General features: G+C 40.6%; 5 protein-coding genes across 9 annotated transcripts in view; 4 read left to right on the forward strand and 1 right to left on the reverse strand.

Annotated features, from left to right (window-relative positions):
• LOC118219617 (cytochrome P450 2K1-like) overlaps nt 1-22,617 on the reverse strand; it is a 607,214-nt gene that overhangs the window by 515,302 nt on the left and 69,295 nt on the right. The window lies entirely within an intron of this gene.
• On the forward strand, nt 6,546-6,977 carry LOC118219659 (histone H2B-like). The gene has a single exon (XM_035402998.1). It carries the CDS (start codon nt 6,557-6,559, stop codon nt 6,929-6,931), a length of 375 nt encoding a protein of 124 aa, XP_035258889.1. The 5' UTR covers nt 6,546-6,556; the 3' UTR covers nt 6,932-6,977.
• The window catches only part of LOC118219604 (cytochrome P450 2K1-like), a 38,305-nt gene continuing 25,204 nt past the window's right edge, over nt 9,517-22,617 (forward strand). Inside the window, exons 1-6 of one of the 4 annotated variants that reach the window (XM_035402912.1) lie at nt 9,517-9,647; nt 17,168-17,372; nt 19,621-19,783; nt 20,338-20,487; nt 21,216-21,376; nt 21,926-22,111. In XM_035402912.1, the coding sequence (XP_035258803.1) occupies nt 17,181-17,372; nt 19,621-19,783; nt 20,338-20,487; nt 21,216-21,376; nt 21,926-22,111 (852 nt within the window). In that variant the 5' untranslated portion in view covers nt 9,517-9,647; nt 17,168-17,180. Of the gene's footprint in view, nt 9,648-10,700; nt 11,170-17,167; nt 17,373-19,620; nt 19,784-20,337; nt 20,488-21,215; nt 21,377-21,925; nt 22,112-22,617 lie in introns of those variants that run through there. The other 3 variants (XM_035402913.1, XM_035402910.1, XM_035402909.1) reach the window with 3 other exon arrangements.
• Nucleotides 12,718-13,102, forward strand: LOC118221646 (histone H2A-like; the record flags this gene model as incomplete). The annotated part of the gene is made up of 1 exon (XM_035406901.1): nt 12,718-13,102. A coding segment is annotated over one exon (375 nt), but the record flags the coding sequence as incomplete, so codon positions are not given.
• On the forward strand, nt 14,466-15,027 carry LOC118219662 (histone H4). The gene has a single exon (XM_035403004.1). It carries the CDS (start codon nt 14,517-14,519, stop codon nt 14,826-14,828), a length of 312 nt encoding a protein of 103 aa, XP_035258895.1. The 5' UTR covers nt 14,466-14,516; the 3' UTR covers nt 14,829-15,027.

Genomic DNA, 22,617 nt, shown 5'->3' on the forward strand with positions numbered 1-22,617 from the left:
CAATGTTCCCACTCAGAAAGTGATCCTTCGTTGAAATGGATATAAACTTGAGGTCGTTTGGCATTTTTATTTAGAAGTGAACTGGAATGACATTTGTAGTAACCCTTCAAATACAAGATACTGATGTTTTCCATAAAATTGAAGGTCCCCATGCAGACTGAAAACACAAATCATGCAAACTGTTAATATTTAACACAATCAGCTGATTCAGATTCAAACCAAAGGGTACAAGGAATCAGCACCTTCATTCACTGCACACAAACCCTCATGTTACTCTCAACAAAATGCAGACAATGAGAAATTATCATTTCTGCTGATTTGTAATAATTGTTACTGTTTTCTAGTGATTAAATTCTTCTAATTTACTGTTTTAAACGGGTTAAGATATTTTTAATAATATGCTCAATAATTGACTATCACCGATGTAAGAAATGAACTCTGAAAACTGTATAAACATTTGGAAATAAACTTTTAAAAAGCAAAACCTCCTGTCTGCATTGACTGTCTTCATCTACCTCCCATTAAACTTCAAGAAAAAAGCTCTGTGGATCTTGCTCTGATCTTTTGGACCTTGTGTCTACTCCGTGCTATAACCTGATCTCTTCAAGTCATTAACAGTCTTGCTACATAGTTCAGCTTTACATTTTTATCTGTGACTTGCTTCCCATAGCTCCAGTTATGCTTAATATTTTCTTTTAATGTTTATGTTTTTCCCCCTTCCTGATTCACTGATATTAGACTAAGTGAAATAGAGTAAACACCAACTATTTTTGTACTATACTATTTCATTTATTTAATGAAAAACGTAACCAAAGGCCCATAACATCACTATGTGAAAAAGTAATTGTCCCCTTACACTTAATAACTAGTTGCACCAACGTCTACTGTTATATTTATACCAATGGAATGTGTTCAGCTCAACCCTTTGGCAAACTACAAAGAGTCATCGCAATTTTTACACTGTGGAGAACAAACATCTTTCAGACAGAGAATAACACACGCCTCTCAAATTGAAAAGGAACAAAAACAAACCATTTTTCTACCAGAGTTGTTCTACCAGTTCTCCAAGTGCAGTTCATACCACACCTGAAGCCTTCAACTTGTGTGACCACACCTGGAGACTTAACCTCGTTTGCCCACACCTGAACGCTTCACCCTGTGTGACTGTACCTGAAGACTTCATCACATGACCACACCTGGGGTGTATTCCAACCCCTTATTTTTTTAAATAAGTGTTTGGAATACATCTTTGAGGATATTCCAACCTGTTAAATGCTCCATCAAGGAGTCAGGAGCTCGGAGACTCCCAAAGAATTACTGAGCAAGGAAACAAAAGTGCGTCCTTTTGCGGAAGTATTTTTTCATGACATGAAAAAGTGACATGTAATAATCTACCTGTGGATCCACCTCTCCCCATCTTCCATGGCTGGTATTGACGTGGCTTCAAACTGATGCCTGGAAGAGCAAAGATGTTCCAATTACCTCAGACACATTTCCTTTCCTTACATCCTTCAATGGGTGGTGCTAGGTGCTAGGCAAGGAAGCAAGGTGAGAAAATAAGTAGTTGGAACATACCCCTGAAGCCTTCACTGCATGTTTCTCCAGGTAATGTCTTTTTTGATGGGTGCCATTCACAGGTATCTGTCATCTGTCACATCTGTCTATCTGGGACCACTGCCACCCTAAATCATTCCTAATCTGAGACATTTCATCGAAATGTACACATGAAGCTTCATGATTTGAAACACATGCTATTTACACCATTTGATGTATGTAAAACACCCTTCCCAAACAGGGACTTGAACTCTGGAACCACAAAAAGTCTGACACTCAGTACTGACTGAGCTATCTGGGCCCCTCTAAAGAAGTGCAGACAGCTAGTTCGCTAGGTACAAAGTAAAAACTTAGTGCAATCACATTGGCCAGTGGGAATATTACTGAAACACAGCACAAGTTTGCACTGCAGACAGTAATCCTCCCTTCACTGGCCTTTGTGGGTATGTTTCACAAGGGTTATCCTTTACTTTTACATTTTAAACATTTAGCAGATGCTCTTATTTGGAGAAATCTGAAGATCTTACATACAATACATATTTCTATTTAAAGCTAGATATTGGCTGGAGCAATTCAGGTTAAGTACCTTGCGCAAAAGGCACTACATTTCCCATTCTATAACCCAGACCCAATTGCCTGAGTTGATGCAAATCCTTCCCGCAGTGTAACATCTAGATCATCTCCAGATATGTGTACAATGTTCAACTATCTCCTGGCAGCGTCCAGCACCATCTTGATTCTTTCCGACTTCCCCTGTATTTCAGCAGCACAATTTATGACCATTGCAATGAATGCCAAAGATCTTTTATTTTCCATGCAGATATTCTGATCAGCTCCATTCCTTTCCTGCTCCGATTCTTTTTGCATTGCCACCATCTCCTCGTTTCTCTCCATTCTCTTAGCAGCTTCGGCGTACGACAATCCCTCTTCTTCCCTCATCTTATTCACTTTCCTTTCCTTAATTCTTTTTGGACACTGTGCTGACCCTGTATCATGATTTCCCTCGCAGTGCAGGCACTTTGCTTGCTCTTTCTCAATTTTACACGCCTTCACATTGCAGTTGTCCTTCCCACACCTCCCACATCTTCTGACTCCTCTACATACTGCAGCAACATGTCCATATTCTTGGCAGCAGAAACATCTGAGAGGAGCTCTCTCGTATGGCCTCACACTGTAACACACATAATCAAGGTATACTCCTTCTGACAATTCCCCTTCAAAACTCAAACACACAGAATTACTGTCCTCCTTCACCCCTTCTCGGAATCTAGTCATTCTTCTCACAATAAAGGTCAGAATGGTCGTTTCCTTGTAGCAAGGAAGAGAGGGGCTTAACCTAACGCGGGGTAAAAATGTAACACAGACTTTTTGGGTAGATAGGCATCGAGTTTGAGTGACATATTTCAGGTTAAAAGCGCACAAATGTATGTAATCGTGAATTTAGTGACCAACAGATTGCGTAGTTCTGATGTTGCGTACTAGCTTGCTGGGATTGCTAGCCAGACAAAAGTGCAGGCACCCTCGCTGTGAGGTTGAACTGTGCGGGGTTGTTAGCCTGTTGTCAGTTCAACTCAGACTGGATCTTTGTACATTTAACTCAAATTTAACATTAGGCAACGTGCTGACATGTGACTTTGACTGTTATAGCTGTTTAGATCAAATAGACATTAGATGGGAATCAGAGATCTACAGTCTTGTGATATATTTTAACCAACATATGTAGACCAAAAAAAAACATGTAATCCATCATTCCCCCTGCACCCCTGCTTATCCTGAGCAGGGTCGCAGGGGGTGCAGGAGCCTATCCAAGCGTGCATTGGGTGAGAGGCAGAAATACACCTTGGGCAGGCTGCCAATCTATCACAGGGCACACATACCATTCACTCTCCATTCATACCAAAGGGCAATGTAGAGTCTCCTATTAGCCGACCCGCATTATTACTCCCAATAGCCTACCTGCATGGACTGTGGGAGAAAACCCACACAGAAATGGGGAGAACATGCAAACTCCACACAGAAAGGCCCAGGCCGGATTTGAACTTGGGACCTTCTTCCTGTGAGGCGACAGTGCTGCCCACTGCACCACCGTGCTGCCCACAAAACATATACAAAAAAGTAAATTAAAGACTAATTCTATCATACAACATGGAATTGTATTGAACTGCCTTACCTTGTGTTTTTTAAAGCTATTAAGACTGTTAGGTGTACCTCACGCCGCATTAGTTTTTACCCCAACCTCTGGGTTAAATGTAACATTTCACTCTCTGTACTTTCAGTCAGATTGCTAGTGAATGATATGTCTCAGAAGTTTAACTGTGCTGTGTAATCATAGACAAGGGATGTAGATTGTTTGTATTAAAAATAATTCATGTATCTCTTGTAATTTGATACTTACATCTATTGCTCCCAAACCTCCTAATTTTCTGGGTTTAAATAACAATTCTCTCTTGTTGTAGTCTGTATTTCCGGTCACTTGTCTCCCCAGTACTGTCTCTGTGTCTGTGTTCCCTGAGCTGCTTCACTCCCCTGTACTTGTGTGATTTCACTATTCGGGTGGTTCCGGGTTTTCGTGGTTTCCCCCCTTCTTTCCAGCCTCGCCTTACTTCCTGCTTATTTCTAGTTTTACTAATTTCTACTAATCCCTACTAACTTATAGATTGTAAAGTACTAACCTCACTAATATACTAACATGTGAATATTACTAATGGACTAACACACACTAGTTTTGGGTTTTTGGTAGTTTAGATCACTATACTAATACATTAACCAGTCTCCCCTTCCATGCTGCGCTGTAGCTCCGCCCCTTTTCTTTCTAGCCTGCTCTAACGCTGAGTTCTGCAATTGCCTGCACCTGTCTCTTGCTCTAACTGCACCTCTCTCTCTCTGCACGTCTATTATCATTGTTGTCTATGTGATTCCAGTCCGCGTTTTGTCAGTCCCCTGTCATTGAATTAGTTTTCCTAATGTTCTTCACCTGGATGTTGTTTGTTACTCCTCCCTCACTCACTTAACCCCTCCTTGATTGTTACCTTCCCCTGTGTATAAATGCCAGTCTTTTCCACCAGCTCTGAGTCAGAACGTTGATCATATTCATTGTGCCGATTATTTGTAAGCCTTTGTCTATTGAGATTCCTGTGACACCCCTTTGCCCGACTTCGAGTTTGCCTGCCCCTTTTGGTTTTGTTTGCTTCTGGTTCGACCTTCGCTTTGCCTTGACTTCTCTTTTGCCTGTCCCTTTGTACCTTCGCCATTCTGATCTCCTGGTTTTGATTTTTTGCCTGTCTTTTCACTATTCTTTTGGAAACTCGATTCGGCACCGTCCTCTCTGATTACCTGGCTTCGAACCTCGGACTGAATAAAGACAACGTTTTTTGGATTTCCCTGGTCTGCGTGTGGGTCCTTACTCAGAACCTAACATCTCTGAGTAACTTATACTTATCTATTCGTTCCCCATATTAATTTACAACACTCTTTACTTATCTTAGTTATATATTTTTCTGTTGGTGGAAACACTGAACTTAAAAACATAATTTTTGACATGATTAACAAATTACATATACCTATTCTAGACCTAAAGCTTGTGTTTCTACCAGACCACTTTAGAACTTCATCTTTGGCTTCTTTTTCTTTCTTTTTTTGCCAATTTGATTCACAACAATCAGTATTACTAGTATAGATACCTAATACCTGAATTTGTTCTTTTACATCTATGTGTATAGGGAACTGTTTACTTAAATTACCAATCCAGACAGCTTCTGATTTATGATGGTTTAAAATTGCTCTGGATATTTTTTGTAAATTTTAAAATGCTCATATATAATATTCAATTCTGTTTGTGATTTTACAAACACTGTAATATCATCAGCATATGCTGAAATGATAACTCTCTCATCCCCAACCTTTATCCCTTCTAATCTCGTTTTGAATTATTTTAACCAAAGGGCTGATTGAAATCACATATAGAGCAGCACTTAGTGGACATCCTTGCTTCACCCCTCTATGAACTTCAAAACATTCTGTCAGTTGACCATTTACATTCACTTGGACTAAGAATTTTGCATAAAGACACCTAATCATTTTAATAAAGTTTTGCGGAAATCCATATTTTTTCAGAACTTCAAATAAATATTCCCTTGAGACATAATCAAAAGCTTTTTTCTGATCTAAAGCAATAATATAAAAATAATATAAAAACCATCTTCTTTTTCCACATTAGCGACATTGCCCTCCTCTGTCATATCCGGTACTCTCATTGAAGTACAGTAGTTCAATTCTCCAAGCTGAAAAGGAATTGTTTTTATTTTTACATTACATTACATTACATTTGCATTTCCGTTTTAATATTTGGTTTCACTTCCAAATAAGAGGATAAAATAAACTGGACTTGTTTATGATGAACAGCCTGTATCTTGTTATGCCTCATAGATACCATTGTGAAGCTACAGACATGTAGGAAAAAACCTCTAAATACCCAATGTAGACCCAATGAGACAGAAGATACTATGATACTTATATCCACGTTGGAAAAAAAATTATTCTTCAAACGCAACAGTCATCTCATTTTTGAAACAATGTCAAGTATGTAATTAAAAATGTTGTTTTAATGGGAATGTGGGTGGGCTCAGAATCTTTTATTTCTTCAGACAACGTTTGAGGCAAATGATATGTGTTTAAATGGAGATATAATAGATTTATAATAGAATGTAGCCTATCCGATTGCCACGGATTTGCTCAAGGAATTCCTGCTTCTCTGTGCGATTACGAGAAAAATGCGGGAGACGTAAAAAAAATCCTTTGTCTAAAATTTGCTCAATGGTTTTGAAGCCCGCGAAATTCAGCCAATAGAATTTGAATAATCAGCCAACAAACGCTGGCATACTAGCGGCCTCCAATGAGAATTGTCTGACGTCATCTTAAACCGGGTCTGAATATTTGCATACGGACCGTTTATATAGAAGGAGAAACGATTAGCCAGTATCACTTGGTTTTTGAATTTGCCAGAATGCCTGAGCCAGCGAAATCCGCGCCCAAAAAGGGCTCTAAGAAAGCTGTCACCAAGACCGCTGCGAAGGGAGGAAAGAAGCGCAGAAAGTCAAGGAAGGAGAGCTACGCTATCTACGTATACAAGGTCTTGAAGCAAGTGCATCCTGATACTGGCATTTCTTCGAAAGCAATGGGTATCATGAACTCCTTCGTTAATGATATTTTTGAGCGTATTGCTGGTGAATCTTCCCGTCTGGCTCACTACAACAAGCGTTCTACCATCACTTCAAGGGAGATTCAGACCGCTGTGCGCCTTCTGTTGCCAGGAGAGTTGGCCAAACACGCAGTGTCTGAGGGCACCAAGGCCGTCACAAAGTATACCAGCTCAAAGTAAACTGACGTGCAACGGATCTTAACCCAAAGGCTCTTTTAAGAGCCACCCACACTGTCACGGGAGGCAAAAATCATTTTAATTGAGTTGAACTTTAGTCCATTATGTGTGCGTGCGTACATGCTTTCGTCCAAAATGTTATGAAAGTGCGGCCTTCATTTGACAGTCGCCGTAATACAGGTCAATTTAACAATGTAACCGAACCTCAAGTGAATCCAACGGAGCTTTGAAAAGCCGTGCTTCCGGGTTGTTCGGACCTGCAGAGGTTGTGCTGCGGTTTTCTCTTGGATTCAGCACTATGTGCAATACGACGAGAGGCACCTGAACCTTTGTATAATATATATTCTAATGTGTGTGTGTGTATATATATACATACCACTGTACATATTACATGCATACATTTAGCTAAGACCCCGTTTAAATACGCTGCATCTCATAATAGAAGCAACTGCCATTTCCCAGTGATCGTTGGCTTTTACTAATTGTTTTTCGTAATTAGATCATTTAACCTAATGTAGCCTAAGGGTGTTAATGTGGAAATAAACCTGTATTCACGTGTGAAATCCACATCCAGTATAGATCTGAACATTTTCTGGCCCATCATATACATCTTGGCAGTGAAATCGTGTTATGTGGTATACAATAGTTATTAACCGGACTATCATTTCAAGTAATGCTGCTGTTCAACGGATGCTTTCTGAATAAAGGAGTAAAAATACATACTGCTCATAAAAAGTACCATGATGTATATATAGAAATAATGCGAGGTTTTTATGTTTGTTTCATATGTTGATATGTGTGATTGCTTTTTGGATTAGCGGTAACTTCATAATGCCTGTAGTTTCAATTGAGCGATTTTTAGAACCGCTGAGACAGTTCTATGCTGTGAGTGCCATTTGAAAATTGTCCTCCTATTTTATTGGACGAAATCCCACTAACACTGCAGCCAATGGGTGAATAGAGTGTTGCTATAAGAGGGACACTCCTCTATTCTGTGTTATTCTTTTTTTCTTCCTCGTACAACTAGAGTGAAAATGAGTGGACGGGAAAAATTCTTTAATTTTTCTCAAGATTGGCAGAATGAGTGGCCGAGGAAAAACTGGCGGGGGTTAACTCGGATCACTGCATTAACTGTATCGTTGCGCTTAAGTTGGTTTACTGAGTGGATTCGTGTGTTGAAAAAAGGGAGAAAACAAAAAGAAACCGCTAAAATCTCCCCAGGCCGCGGCCGTAGCTACGGCTGCGGTCTGGCTGAGGAAATAAAAATAAAATAACAAACATGGCCTCCTATGCCTCTCGGTTCGCCCAACACTGGGCGAGGTTAAAATATACCAGAGCAGGTGAGCCCCCTTCCCGTGATCAGGTCGGGGAAAAGTCACCTTTCGCATCAGGCGGCATTAATGTCAAGGATGTATATTCTTTCATTGCGTTGCCTAATAGGAAAGATTTTGAACTTTGTTTTTTCCACGAAGACGCCCTGAGGCGCTTCATGGAGACGGCATATGCAAAATCAAATGAAGTCCCTTGGAGCAATTGGACTATCGATTCTTCTATAGCTATAGATACCATCAATGTTGTGGTAAAATTTTGGACTGGCCGAGTGTCGGACCATGATATTGAACTTTTTCTAATGAGACATGGCGATATCCTGCAGGCCCCTTACAAGCCTGTGGACCGTTTTGGAATTTGGTACGGGGTTAGGAAATACAAACTCCAGTTAAAAAAAGACGCGAATGGTCATCCCATAACATTACCTAATTCCATATCTCTAGGCCCTTACAATGGCCGTGTGATTTATTCTGGGCAGCGACAAACTTGCTTCGTCTGTGGTGCACCTGACCATCAGGTAAAGGAGTGTACCCAGATGAAGTGTTGGAAGTGTGGAGGATTGGGTCACAAGGCCAAAGATTGCAGCAATGATTCCCGGTGCAGCCTGTGTGGAGGAGTGGGGCACACTTATTTTAAATGTCCCCATTCCTACAGCAATAAAGCAAAAAACCAAAACCGAGCCAGAGCCGAGGACGAGCAGCAACCGCGTCAAAACCAGCAAGAGCCACAAGAGAGCGCCAGAGAACCGCAGACCGCAGCCCAACAGGAGCCACTGCCAGATAGCAATAACACTCAATGCGCCACAACCAGGCAGCAGCTGCCAGAGAGTGGAGAGGAGCGCAGCTCTACCGCCCCGCTGCGGAGAGGGACACAGCCAGTCGCAGTAGGAAAGGACGAGGGGCGACTGGTGGTAGGCAGAGGCAGAGGAAGAGGCAGCTTCATTTCCGTCCTGAGGCGACAAGAAGCTCCAGGAGGAGCCCAGCAGCAGGCAAAGCACACAATACTGGAGGGAGAAAGAGTAACATCCACCATAGTCCAGCAACAGAGGCCGCCGGATGTAGAGAGGGAGCTGAAGCTCCTGTGCGCTGCGGAAGTCAGCTTACCCTCCACGGATGGAGGGTCACATAGCCAGTCCTCCACCTCCTCCTCCTCCTCCTCTCCTAACTCCTCCGGGACCGGAGAGGGCAGTGGAGAGGAGGATGATGAGGATGAAGATGACGGCGAAGTATATGACTCCGCCAGTGAAGAACCAGACTCTCCGGACATCCAGGAGTTTAGTAGCGAACCCGCTACCATACGATTTTGTGCGGAGAATATAATGCATACACAGATGCAAATGGCCAAATCACCACGCACGTCGACAAAGAATGTTCCTGTAACTGGACAGCAAGTAAGTGCCACAAATGTCGATAACATTTCTAGAGCTGTTAATAAACGAAAGCTTGTTTTATCAAATGAAAGAGACCGAAAGAAAATGGACACTAAAATTAGTCCATGAAAGAATAATGCCTGTCTCATAAATACACTCTATGAGTACCCTTTACATGCATGTTTGCACGTTGAATGTGAGAGGAGTGCAATCGATTAAGAACAGGCACCAGAAATTTGATACGTTGTTGCAAACAGATTTTGATGTTTTATGTTTACAAGAAATGAGGCTTTCAACGAGCACGGATGTAGAGGACGTTAAAAAGATTTGGTCAAAAGGGTCCTGCTTCATCTCAATTGGTGAAGATAAGGCTGATGGGATTGGAATCTTTTTTCGAAATAAGGTTACTGTTACAAGAAAACGGGAAATTATCCCAGGCAGGTTATTGGTTTTAGACTGTTACCTTTTTAGTAAAAAGATTAGAATAATTAATGTATATACTGCACCAGATAGAGTGAAGAAAACCCAACTGTTTAGCAAACTTAGAAATTTTTTATGTGCAGGGTGTCCGATTGTGGTGTGTGGTGATTTTAATGTGGTGTTAGAGGAGAAAGATATATATTCACACAGACCTTTTTTAATGACGAGAGAAAGAACCGCTCTAAAAAAAATGTTGGAAGGAACAGACTTGAGGGATGCTTTTAGAATTTTACATCCAAATAAGGTTGACTTTACTAGACATGACAAATATACAAGGACAGGGATTGATCGAATTTATGTAAATAGTAACTTTGATATATGTGATTACAAAACTAAACTTCTTGTGGAATCTGATCACTTGGCTGTTACAGTGCAGCTCAAAATCACAGGTGATCCCAAGAAATCCTATTGGAAATTAAATACTCAGTGTCTTGATAATTTAGAACTAGTGTCAGAGTTAAAACTTGAAATCGACAATATAAAGAACTTGAAAATTCTGACAAAAACAGCCATTGAGTTGTGGGAAATTTTAAAACATAGGATGAAGGACTTTTTTTTAGATACAAGTGTAAACGTCTAAATCAGGAAAAAAATTATAAATATGACCTGCTGCTCAAAAAATACATAGAATTGAACGTAAAATTGAGTAAAACAGACTTAGAATTTACTGAAATGTACAAAATAAAAGATGAAATTGAATATATGAACAAAGATTCTCTACGTGGTTTACAGGTACAGATAGGAAGCAATATGAATGTCAAAGATGCTCCTAGTGCTATTAATATTATAGCTCAGTTTAAAGATAAGCAACAACAGAAATGTATTAAAGCAATAAGAAATGAAATGGGTATTGTTATTGAAAAAGAATGTGATATACGGCATACTGTCAAAAACCTGTGTCAAAAGATGTATGCAGATATTGAAATTGACAATGATCTGTCTCAACTCTTTTTAAATTCAATTAATGATGGTCAGTGTCTTAATTCTGATGACTTGGAATGTCCTATTCTGCAAGAAGAAGTTGAGCTGGCTATTTCACAGTTAAATCTAAAAAAAGCACCAGGTAAGGATGGTTTGCCAGCAGAATTTTATGTGAAATGTAAGAAGGAAATCTCTGGTTTTTTAACCCAGGTCTTCAATGAAGGCATTTTAAAAGAGTATATGTATGATTCCTTTTATGAAGGTATAATCACTTTAATTTTCAAAAAAGGAGATGAATATGATATTAACAACTGGAGACAATTAACTTTAATGAACTTGGACTATAAGATATTTGCTAAGGTGCTAGTAAATAGGTTGCAGGATAGCCTGGATCTGCTTATAGAAAGAGAACAGACCTGTGCTGTAAAAGGAAGGTTAATGTTTGATAATTTATGTATGCTAAGGGAATGCATTTCTAATATGGAAAAAGAAGATGGTTTTTATATTATTGCTTTAGATCAGAAAAAAGCTTTCGATTATGTCTCAAGGGAATATTTATTTGAAGTTCTGAAAAAATATGGATTTCCGCAAAACTTTATTAAAATGGTTAGGTGTCTTTATGCAAAATCCTTAGTCCAAGTGAATGTAAATGGACAGCTGACAGAATGTTTTGAAGTTCATAGAGGGGTGAAGCAAGGATGTCCACTAAGTGCTGCTCTATATGTGATTTCAATCAGCCCTTTGGTTAAAATAATTCAAAACGATAAGCGATTAGAAGGGATAAAGGTTGGGAATGAGAGAGTTATCATTTCAGCATATGCTGATGATATTACTGTGTTTGTAAAATCACAAACAGAATTGGATATTATATATGAGCATTTTAAAATTTACGAAAAAATGTCCGGAGCAGTTTTAAACCATCATAAATCAGAAGCTGTCTGGATTGGTAATTTAAGTAAACAGTTCCCTATACACATAGATGTAAAAGAAGAAATTAAGGTATTAGGTATCTATATTAGTAATACTGATTGTTGTGAATCAAATTGGCAAAAAAAAGAAAAAGAAGTCAAAGATGAAGTTCTAAAGTGGTCTGGTAAAAACACAAGCTTTAGGTCTAGAATAGGTATATGTAATTTGTTAATCCTGTCAAAAATTATCTTTTTAAGTTCAGTGTTTCTGAAGTGTTTCTGAGAGCTGTTGTAAAATGGAGTTGCTTTGTTACAACGAAATCCTGCCCAATGCCTGATTGTGATGCAGATGAAACTTTGGAGCATCTGTTGATTGAATGCAGTAGATCTGAAAAAATATGGGAACAAATTAAATCTATTGGTGTTAATATTTCAATTACACCCGAAACTGTGTTTTATGGAATGATATATAACATTGATGATAAACTTAAAGATTTATACTGGTTAATAATATGTCTAGTGAACCAGCACATATGGAAAACGCGAAGTAAAATGACAATTGATCACATCTACGTGTCAAGCGAATCTGTATACAAGAACATTTTAACAGAACTGAAACGTCGAAGGACAATTGACATCAAGCACGGCAATGCAAATCTTTGGCAAACTCTGGACTTTTAATATAGAAGATGCTTTACCTAATGTATTTAGATTTTCTTGTTTATGTAATTGTTTGTAATAACTTGTATAATTGAAATAAAGTTTATTTAAAAAAAAAAAAAAGCAAGACTGGCGGTAAGGCGAGAGCGAAAGCAAAGACTCGTTCATCTAGGGCGGGACTGCAGTTTCCAGTAGGTCGCGTTCACCGATTGCTACGTAAAGGAAACTATGCTGAGCGTGTTGGTGCTGGCGCTCCAGTATACTTAGCTGCCGTGCTGGAGTATCTAACTGCTGAGATTTTGGAGCTGGCTGGTAATGCGGCCCGCGACAACAAGAAAACTCGCATCATTCCCAGACATTTGCAGCTGGCAGTGCGTAATGACGAAGAGCTGAACAAACTGCTTGGAGGCGTTACTATCGCCCAGGGCGGAGTACTGCCCAACATCCAAGCTGTTCTGCTCCCCATGAAAACCGAAAAAGCAGTGAAGGCAAAGTAATTTCTGTTGCTTTCACGAGGACCATTCTCCCAAAGGCTCTTTTAAGAGCCACTAAATCTGTATCAAATACGCAAAACTACCATTACAACCAATTCGACTTCATGATACTTTGTCTTGTTGTATTGCCCAGTGCCGATACTTCATTCATGTGGGGCCTGGGAACCATCGTACCTCGGTTGTTGCAATCGCACGTGTGGCCGGTAAACCATATGACAAAACTGAAAATGTGATGCTGTCCAAACCACAAAGTATCTTATGAGCCACTTAAAGTGTGTCTGAGCAAATCTCTCCAGGTTATAATTGCGTGTCTGTGTGATTTGTGTTTAGGAGAGAATATGTCACGCTCCAGTGTAGTTCATGGAATGACTGGTTATTCTCTCCTATCGGTGAGCGTGTAGGTGTCTCGAAAATTGTATTTTTTGTTGCGTGGATTCACTTTATGTACCCAACTGACTGAATTAAAAGCAACTCTCCAGTCCCTCGTCAGAAATGAAATGACGGTTCAACCTGATTGGAATATGCCAGGAATAAACTTGGATGGATACAAACTTGATGGATACAATCAACCATTTCCCTTATGAGCGAAAGGAATATCTATAGTTATTTTAGCAACCACCTACAATATTCTTGTTATGGACATTTTTTACTTCCACCCAGTTTAGTATTTCCGTGGTCTGAAATACACGCATTTGTGGCAGCCAGTAAATCAGTAGGAATATTCGATGCATTTCAGTCATTCTTTGAAGTGGTAGTGAAAAAAGGCCCAATGGACACCTTTGAATTTGTAATTTACTTTAGTGATAATGTGAATTTTGTAACATTTAATTTCCTCCAATAATTGTCTTTGTTACGCATGTGGAAATAAAGCATTTGGGGGGGGGGGTCAGTTGGGGAATTTATTTTTAAATTACTGGTTATTATTCTTCATTTGTTTTGGAACATTTCATTTGTACACATTTTGGGAGCTTAATCGCTTAAAATACTGTTTAATAATAAATTCACAACACTGTTACAGTTACGCCTTGGCAGGACGGCCTGCCTCATACCAATATTCACTTAACCACTCCAAATGTAGAATAACGTAATCTTGGTCCACCCAGACTACTAGAATGGCTAGTGAGATGCTAGTGTTCTGTCCTAGCTTTGTGATATTAATTTGTATGCATTCCAGTTTTAGTAATCTTAGAATCAGACGATATTGCCTCCAGATCTTTTTTATTCAAACTACTAGTTCGGTGTGCAGTAAGTCTTTATGCTCTAATACTCGGAAGTCTTGGAGTGTGGGAGGCGGGCTTTAGCTAGAGCCACCGCCTTCTTGATACGTGGCTTCAATCAGGTCGTCTTTGCGCACATAGATACGCGCTGTTACGCAACTGGAGATCATTATTTCTCGTACAGAAATTATATCGTCTTGTGTGCAGAAAATGAGTGGTCGAGGAAAAGGCGGGAAAGGTCTTGGGAAAGGAGGCGCCAAGCGTCATCGCAAAGTTCTTCGTGATAATATCCAAGGTATCACTAAGCCAGCTATTCGTCGTTTGGCTCGCCGTGGAGGAGTCAAGCGTATTTCTGGTCTCATCTACGAAGAGACCCGAGGAGTGCTAAAGGTGTTTCTGGAGAACGTTATCCGCGATGCAGTCACCTACACCGAGCACGCCAAGAGAAAGACCGTCACCGCTATGGATGTGGTTTATGCTCTAAAGCGTCAGGGTCGCACTCTGTACGGCTTTGGTGGGTAAACCTATAATTCAGAAATGCGTTTTGCATCTACCCAAAGGCTCTTTTAAGAGCCACCCATATTCTCTATTGAAGGCGTCAAGCTTATCCGTTTATTAACCTATATTGACCTTGTAATGGCAGTGCACACCCTAGGTGGGCACAACTCCCCCACGGGAAGATGCAGCCCCCCACCCCCACCAGGGACAGTTTCATGGGATCTCATGCCAGCCCCCCACAGAACTGCACACCCAAGGAGGCAAAGTCAACTCTGGTCTCTCACTCCAGTCAGACAAAGGACATGGCCCCAACCCTCTGTGGACTCCCCTGCTTTCCCGATGAGAATCTCTGATGGGTGCGCAGGCAAAATGGGAGCCTCCTCCGATGGCTCCCAGGACACAGGAAGGGGATTTATGGCCATCCACACCTCTCTGCACAGTGACTTTTGGAGTGGGGAGAGGGAACCCAGAGTAGATGGAGGATCCAGCCCTGTCACCATCAGCTTGCCTTCTGTTTCTGTCAATCCTGGACCAACTGCAGTCACAATAATAAAATACATACATTTTGTGCTGCATTTAATTATTTATGCGCACATTTCATGATGTATTTAATTTTGTCTGAAATATTCCTCCATACCTTTGGAGCCCCCTCTTTCATTTCAGGGCTATTCAGCTGGGTCTGAAAGCATCCCACCAGAGACAGACTATTGGCCATTTGATCACTGTGGGGAAAAAACTCAAAGACTGGCTACATCCAAATGGATAAGTGTTCTAAGTTGTTACGGTTTTCGGAGTACATTTAGATGGCCAAACCAACAGATGGACAGGATTGGACTAGATTACATACCGTGCTCTTGCAGAGCGTCTATAAATATGGGTGAAATTTCCCGGTCTCCAAACTCTTTAGCGTATTTGACCAGCGCCTGTTTGACCGTCTTGTAGCCTGCCTGGACAACCACGTAGAAGTTGACGTCGACTACTTCTTCGCGTGTTTCCAGCTTGTACTGACTGTTCTCCAGCCGTAATCGGTGACTTCAGAGTGATTCTCATCTCTGTGGTAACGGCAACGTCTCTGATTGGTGGAACTTGCTGTAGGATTGTGGGTAGCGTAGTACTTTAACTGACTAAAACACGATTTATTTAAAACGAAGTTGAAATCGAGTGGAAGTGTTGAGCCAATTACTACCTCACCAAATTTAAAAGTGGCAGCAGAATATACGAGATGCAGCATATGCAAAAAAAAAAAGGTATACTTATTTGGATTAGCAAACTTTTTGTGATTTGTATTTTTGTCCTAATATTGTAGCTTGTTCTTCCCCCAAGTTTGACTTGGAATAAATTAGGTCAGAATAATGTTCAGTGTGTGAACTGAACTGTGTTCTTGACTTTAAATAGCTGTACGAAATGAGTATTGTACCTTATTGAATCTGTGTTTTGTAGTTGTTACAATGACCACGATATACACTTTTGTACGTCGCTTTGGATAAAAGCGTCTGCTAAATAAATGTAATATAATTCATACGGCAGGTTTTCACTGTTGAAATTGAACACCTTAGGGAATTTACTATTTAAACAATGTAAATTTAGGAATTACTCAATCAAGTAATGCTGCCACGCTGTGAAATATGACCTAATACCCGTTGCCTAATTACACTTCTTGCTTGGGAAATTATCCGCTGAAATGATATAACAAAATGTATTCCATTGCGTCTGCTCAATGCCAAATGCACTATTTGGAATAGGAAGTTGCGAGCGCGTGATGCATGACAGTGTTTTGCAAGATAATGTTTGCAATGTAACTGACAGCATTTAAGCCTGAAGTTTACTGTTTATGTTGGCGTGAAAACTTCTTTTGTAGATTTGTGGATTAGCTAGGGGACATTCGACTGCCTTAGCCCAACCCACCACCAGTTTTTTAAGGTAAACGGATCACCACTAATTATGATCTGTTCGGTTGCAGTTCGGGAGACAGCTTGTGTTTTGTCAGCTTTGGCCCTGCCCACTGGCCTGTGAAACAAGGGAGTTGTGTTTTTTTCCCTTGGCTGAGACTCTGAAGTTCCCCTAAGGACGAGGAGGATCCTTGTTGTTGAGACAGGCGTTATTGCTCTGGAGTGTTGACGCTGTCGATTCTATTTCTCTCCCTCCACCCATCTCTCAAAAATAGGAGAAAACGCAAAGCTCTGCTATTGCTGCTATTAAAATCCCCCTTTCACTCTTTCTTTCTCCCTTGTTCTCTGACAAATTAGAGAAAATACTACCTCTGCTACCACTGCAATTTTGTCTGTTTTGTCTCTTTCTTCCTCTCCCTCTCACTTTCACTCTCGCCCTCCCTGTCCATCTATTTTGTGCTTGGGGCTGATCAGTTCAGAAGGAGCTATGTTGGAGGGGCTTTTACCCCAGATGCCCCCACTTTTGACACTTCTAGGGGTAGTGCTGGTGCTGTTTCTGCTCTACCTGCTGTCTTCCACCCCTGGGCAGGGAAAAGACCCACCGGGACCCAGACCCCTGCCCCTCCTTGGAAACCTGCTCCACCTGGACCTCAAACAGCTCCACCTGTCTCTCTGTGAGGTAAGGACAAAAAAAAAAAAGAGTGATATAATGATTATTATTATGAATATTACACTATTACAATTACTACCTCTAAGAATGCTGAGAAAAAAAGATAATAATAATAATGAAAAAATAAAAAATAACGTCAATAAAAAGATGTAATAAGAAAACACATATACTAAAACAAAACTTTCAAAATTGTCTGAAATCTGCAGAAATTTTAAACAGCTCTCTTTACTTCAGTCCACGTTCCAGATTTGGGAGGGTTCCGGGTTTTACTCAGTGCAGTTGCACCGCTCAGTACAAACTAGCTCAGTAATCCCCAAGCCCCAGGTGTCTAAGAAGGGTAAAGAAATAACTACTCGGTCCGGGTCTGGAAGCAAACTGTTATTGTGAGCCTTGTTTTCAGAAAAGTGTCAGAGGGATTAAATTGCTTACTGACAAAAAGCTGTGGCATGTCGATTACATTTAATCTACTGCCATTAAACTGCGTTTAAACCTGTTTTAGAAACAGCTTAATTTTGAATGGATGCACTGACCTGTGATAACTGGGGACAGTTTGTCCTGCCAGTTTTTTTTTCTCCTTATTCACATACTTGTTTTCCCTTCTCTTTCTCCATTGTCTGAGATTTAGATCTAGTTTCGTCTCACCATGATACTGCATGCTCTTTCTAATGTAAAAAGCAAACAACAAAAAATAAAAACAAATAAAAACAATTCTTTACAGTTAGATATATTATTACCTCAGGACGCCTAGCACCTCCCCCTCTTCGCACCTGCACTTCCAGAACACGTCTCCTGTCTGTTCTGGCCCCACGATGGTGGAATGACCTCCCTGTGGAGGTCAGAACAGCTGAGACACTGACCCATTTCAAACGACGACTGAAGACTCACCTCTTCAGGCTGCACCTCTCCCCATCCCTCCCTACCCCCCTATAAATGACTGTAAGCTTAGGGTTGTAACTAGGCAGCTGTTTCGTAGGTGACTTAGGTGCATTAACTGTCTTAACGACTACTTGTATTTTTTCCATAGACTGCGTTGTTGCCGTTCTCGTTGTTAGTGTTAATCAGTTTAACCTTCAGGGTCCAAGTTGAACTATGCGGTTGTTCCCTGCACTTCTCTCTAGGGGTTTTGTCATACTTGTTCCTGGTTATGGTTATACACTTTGTTGTACGTCGCTCTGGATAAGAGCGTCTGCCAAATGCCTGTAATGTAATGTAATGTAATGCATATATTTGTGTTTAGGCATTTGGGAGATACTATAATCCATTACATTACAGGCATTTAGTGCTTCACAATATACCTAAAGTGTTTTTTTTTTTTTTTTAAGGAGTTCAAAACGAAGGCCAAAACAGTGAACTGCAGTGTGTCCAAAGCATAAATTTGACATTATTTTAGGTATTTTTCTTGGAGAAAGTAAGACTGGACAAACATGTTTGTGTGTTGATTAACATAGAGACTTGGGTAAAAGATAATCCCACAGTTTCCTGAAGTAGACTTTGTTATGATATGACTGAACAGGAACAGAGTGTGCCGTGAACCCAGGCCAGAATTAAGCTGGAGAAATTAAGATCTCCAGTTTTTGACATGCAATATAAATTCTGTCAAATAGCCAATTCAGATCATTGTGCTCGATACAATGGGGAGATGTAGCTGGGTGTCACTGGCATCAAAGTGAAAAGGTACATTAAGTTTGCAGATAATTTCACCTAAATGAAGCATGAACAAAACTGGAACTGGAAGTCTTTGAGGAGCACGAGTAGAAGTTGCTGCAGAGGATGTTACACCTCTGAAAGGGGAAGAAAATAGTTCACGAATACACACACAATGCTGTTAAATAGGAATTTTCTGTTAAATAGGTAAGAAGAGAACTAGTTCAGAGCTATGATCAGCTGTTGAGTCTAATAATTATAGTAGAATGGATAATGGTATCAACGGCAGCACTTCCTAAAAGGACAAGTATAGAGCATTCACCTTAGAATTTAGCAAGAGATCATTTAATACTTTTTGAAGCACAGTCCTGATTATTGATGTTCCTTCAAAATGTTTAAAATAAAAGTCAGTATTGAAATGGGTTTGTAGTTCATGAGAATCAATAATAGTTATTACTGTAATTTTCAGTCATGTTGTGAATATTCATGTTTGTCGTTTATGAATAATTGGACAAACAATACTATTATTGACAGCAACAATTGACTGTGGCTTAGGTACTGTCACAGAGGAAGTGCTGCTCAAATCCTGTTAATTTATTTTCTGTCTCTACAGTTGTCCAAGAAATATGGATCTGTGTTCACCATATACTTGGGCCCCAAGAAGGTGGTCGTCCTGGCAGGCTACAAAACGGTCAAACAGGCGCTGGTCAACTACGCTGAAGAGTTTGGAGACCGGGAAATTTCACCCATATTTAGAGAGACTCTGCAAGGGCACGGTATGTAATCCAGTCCAGTCCTGTCTGTTTGTCGGTTTGACAATCTACGTGCACTTCAGCAAATATAGTGACCCAGAACATTTATCCAACTGGACATCGCCACAGTCTTTGAGTGTCCAAGCATACCTTTTCCCCCACACTGATCAGAGGGCCAATAGTCTGTCTCTGGTCGGATGCTTTCAGACACACTTGAATAGCCCTGAAATGCCCACTAGCAGCCTGCTGTTGCAGAATCAGCACTACAGCAGTGCGCTATTGGACAGTCAAGGAAAGGCATTCCAGTGGAGGATCAGCTGTTAAAATAAGTAGGCTAGTTGGTCTGCCACCCGACCACTTCAGTGCTGATTTTCACAGCATCACTAAAAGCTGGAAGAAACAGTGTTCTAGGTGCTGACCTGTCTTCTACAATTGCATTTGTTTGCACAAATGATTACAGATGGACAGATTCCAAAACTGCAGTTGTCATTTTTTTTGTTTGGCACAAGATACAAAAAATATGTATTAAATTCAGATCTTTCCGTTTATTCCCCTTGTGGCGTTCTGCCCTCTCCCAGGTGTGCTGTTCTCCAACGGAAACTCCTGGAAAGAGATGAGACGCTTCTCCCTCACCAACCTGCGCGACTTCGGAATGGGCAAGAGGGTGAGTGAGGAGAAGATCATCGAGGAATCGCGATACCTCATCGAGGTCTTTGAGAATTTTAAGGGTGAGAGACATTTATTTTTTAATATTCTGTTAACCTCCTACAGTCTGTGCTTATCCCGCGTTCACCCAGCGAGCAGTTCTCTCTAGAACATTAGTTAGAAGGAAATCGCGCTGCTAGGCGGCTGGCCGCCTTAGAGTAACCATAGCAACAGGTTATAACCGTTGATTAACAAAACCAGTATCTGAGGTTAGATATGCGGATAAAAATCGTTTTTATCCAGCGAATGTCTTAGTTGCAACACGTCACATCTAGCTATTTTTTGTGGTCAGTGCTACAGCATTTATCAAGTTTGAAAATTTTAAGGTAGTGTATAGTCTAGCGATGCCTAGGATTGGGGTGAATGACCATGTGAATGACTTGTATGAATAATCGTTAAAAGAGTGAACACCTGGTCTATAAAACTAAACCATTTGTGGAAAATAAAGTGTTCTGAGTCAAAGCAAATGGTTACAAGCAAAGTCTGCAGTGTTTAAAATTAAGGGAAATATATAGTGCAACTTAAAATGCATGTTTTCAGTCATCAACTGATGCCGGTATTGGTTGTAACAAGAAGCAGCATGAAAACAGTGACACAGAGTTTAGAATCCACTGTCCAAGAGCTTACCTGTGTGCAGTTATTTTTAAGTTTGTTGGAGAGGTTGTTGAGTTAATTTGGAGGAATGTTTTTTTATCCCATAAAAAAGGGGGGTAGAAAAAAATGGTTTTATTTATTCTTTTTTGGTCTTTAGGCAAGCCATTCAACACCACTCAGCCAGTCAATTACTCCGTCTCCAACATAATCAGCGCCATCATGTATGGCTGCCGCTTTGACTACGCTGACCCCGCCTTTCAAAAAATGGTCGACAGGGCAAATGAAAATATTCGACTTCTTGGTTCAGCTGAAATACGGGTAACTGGTACTGTTGAGCAAGTACTGTTTAGCACAATTCTGTATGAAGTTAGAAATTTTAAGCTTCGTAATTCTTCCTGAGCAAGAAGTAAAGTAATGTCGGGTCAACCTAGTGTCATAGTTAAGAGAGGCTTCAGCTAGTCATTGTTAGGCTGCGCTGGCAATACATTATAAGCTCTAGCCAGGGTTCAGAACCTTTAAGAACCTTTTACTGGCAGCTCATCTGTGTTTAGTTCTGTTATTATCCAGGAGTTAAACATGATTTCAGGATGAATGCTGAATAATTCTGGAATTCTCTGTTGCAACTGGAAGTCTGTTTTAAAAGCTGGAATTTTGTGTTGCACATTGTTTATTCTTTTAACTGGTAGGCTATACGACCCAGGTCTGCCCTCATATGGACGGCAGGTGACAGAGAGGTGACTCCAGGGATGCAATTGGCGATTTCTCAAATTAGGGAAACAGAGGGTGGGTGAGAGTTCTTTAAAAATGGTTAAAGTGTTTTGTGTTTCTGTTCCTGAGTTGTTTTGAATTTTGGGCTGGTTACTGCAGTTGTACAACATGTTCCCCTGGCTGCGCTGGTGCTGTGGCTGGTGGCTGGTAAATCGGACCCAGATTTTGAAGAACTTCGAAAAGAACATTGATGAGATTACGGGGTTGGTGAAGGGACTGAAGAACACACTCAACTCCCAGGACCTCAGGGGATTTGTGGACTCCTTCCTGGTTCGGCAGCAGGAGGTATGGAGAGGGAGAACCGGAACGGGACTCAACTGAACCATACTCTGCGTCGTTCTTAACCACAAGCCTTAATTGCATTACAGTAGATTCACTCAGCAGAGACTCTCATCCAGAGCGATTTCCACAGTTATCGCATTCAGAATTTGTGATTGAGAAAAGTCAAAATCTACTGTTGCAGCGGTAACTTAAAGTATATTCTTTATATAAGCGTTTGTGTGTGTGTGTGCGCGCGCGCACGCGGGTGTGTCAGGAATATATCCACGACGAGCTCTGCAGTACTTTAAAGAAGGAGCACATTGGTGTTGATGGCACCATTTTCACAATTGAAGCTATGTGAAACCAGAAGAGGCGATACACTGCATTTGTTTACGTCCATTGGGTGATCGTTCTACGTGAAATATGGTTTTAAAAATAGCCATAGTTTCGGCATCTCTGATAAAGTGATGAGAAGGGAGTTCTGCAATCGAGGAGCCAAGCAGGTAAAACAATCTCGGATATTAGGCTGC

This window comes from Anguilla anguilla, chromosome 2, assembly GCF_013347855.1.
Source record: "Anguilla anguilla isolate fAngAng1 chromosome 2, fAngAng1.pri, whole genome shotgun sequence".
NCBI lineage: Eukaryota > Metazoa > Chordata > Actinopteri > Anguilliformes > Anguillidae > Anguilla > Anguilla anguilla.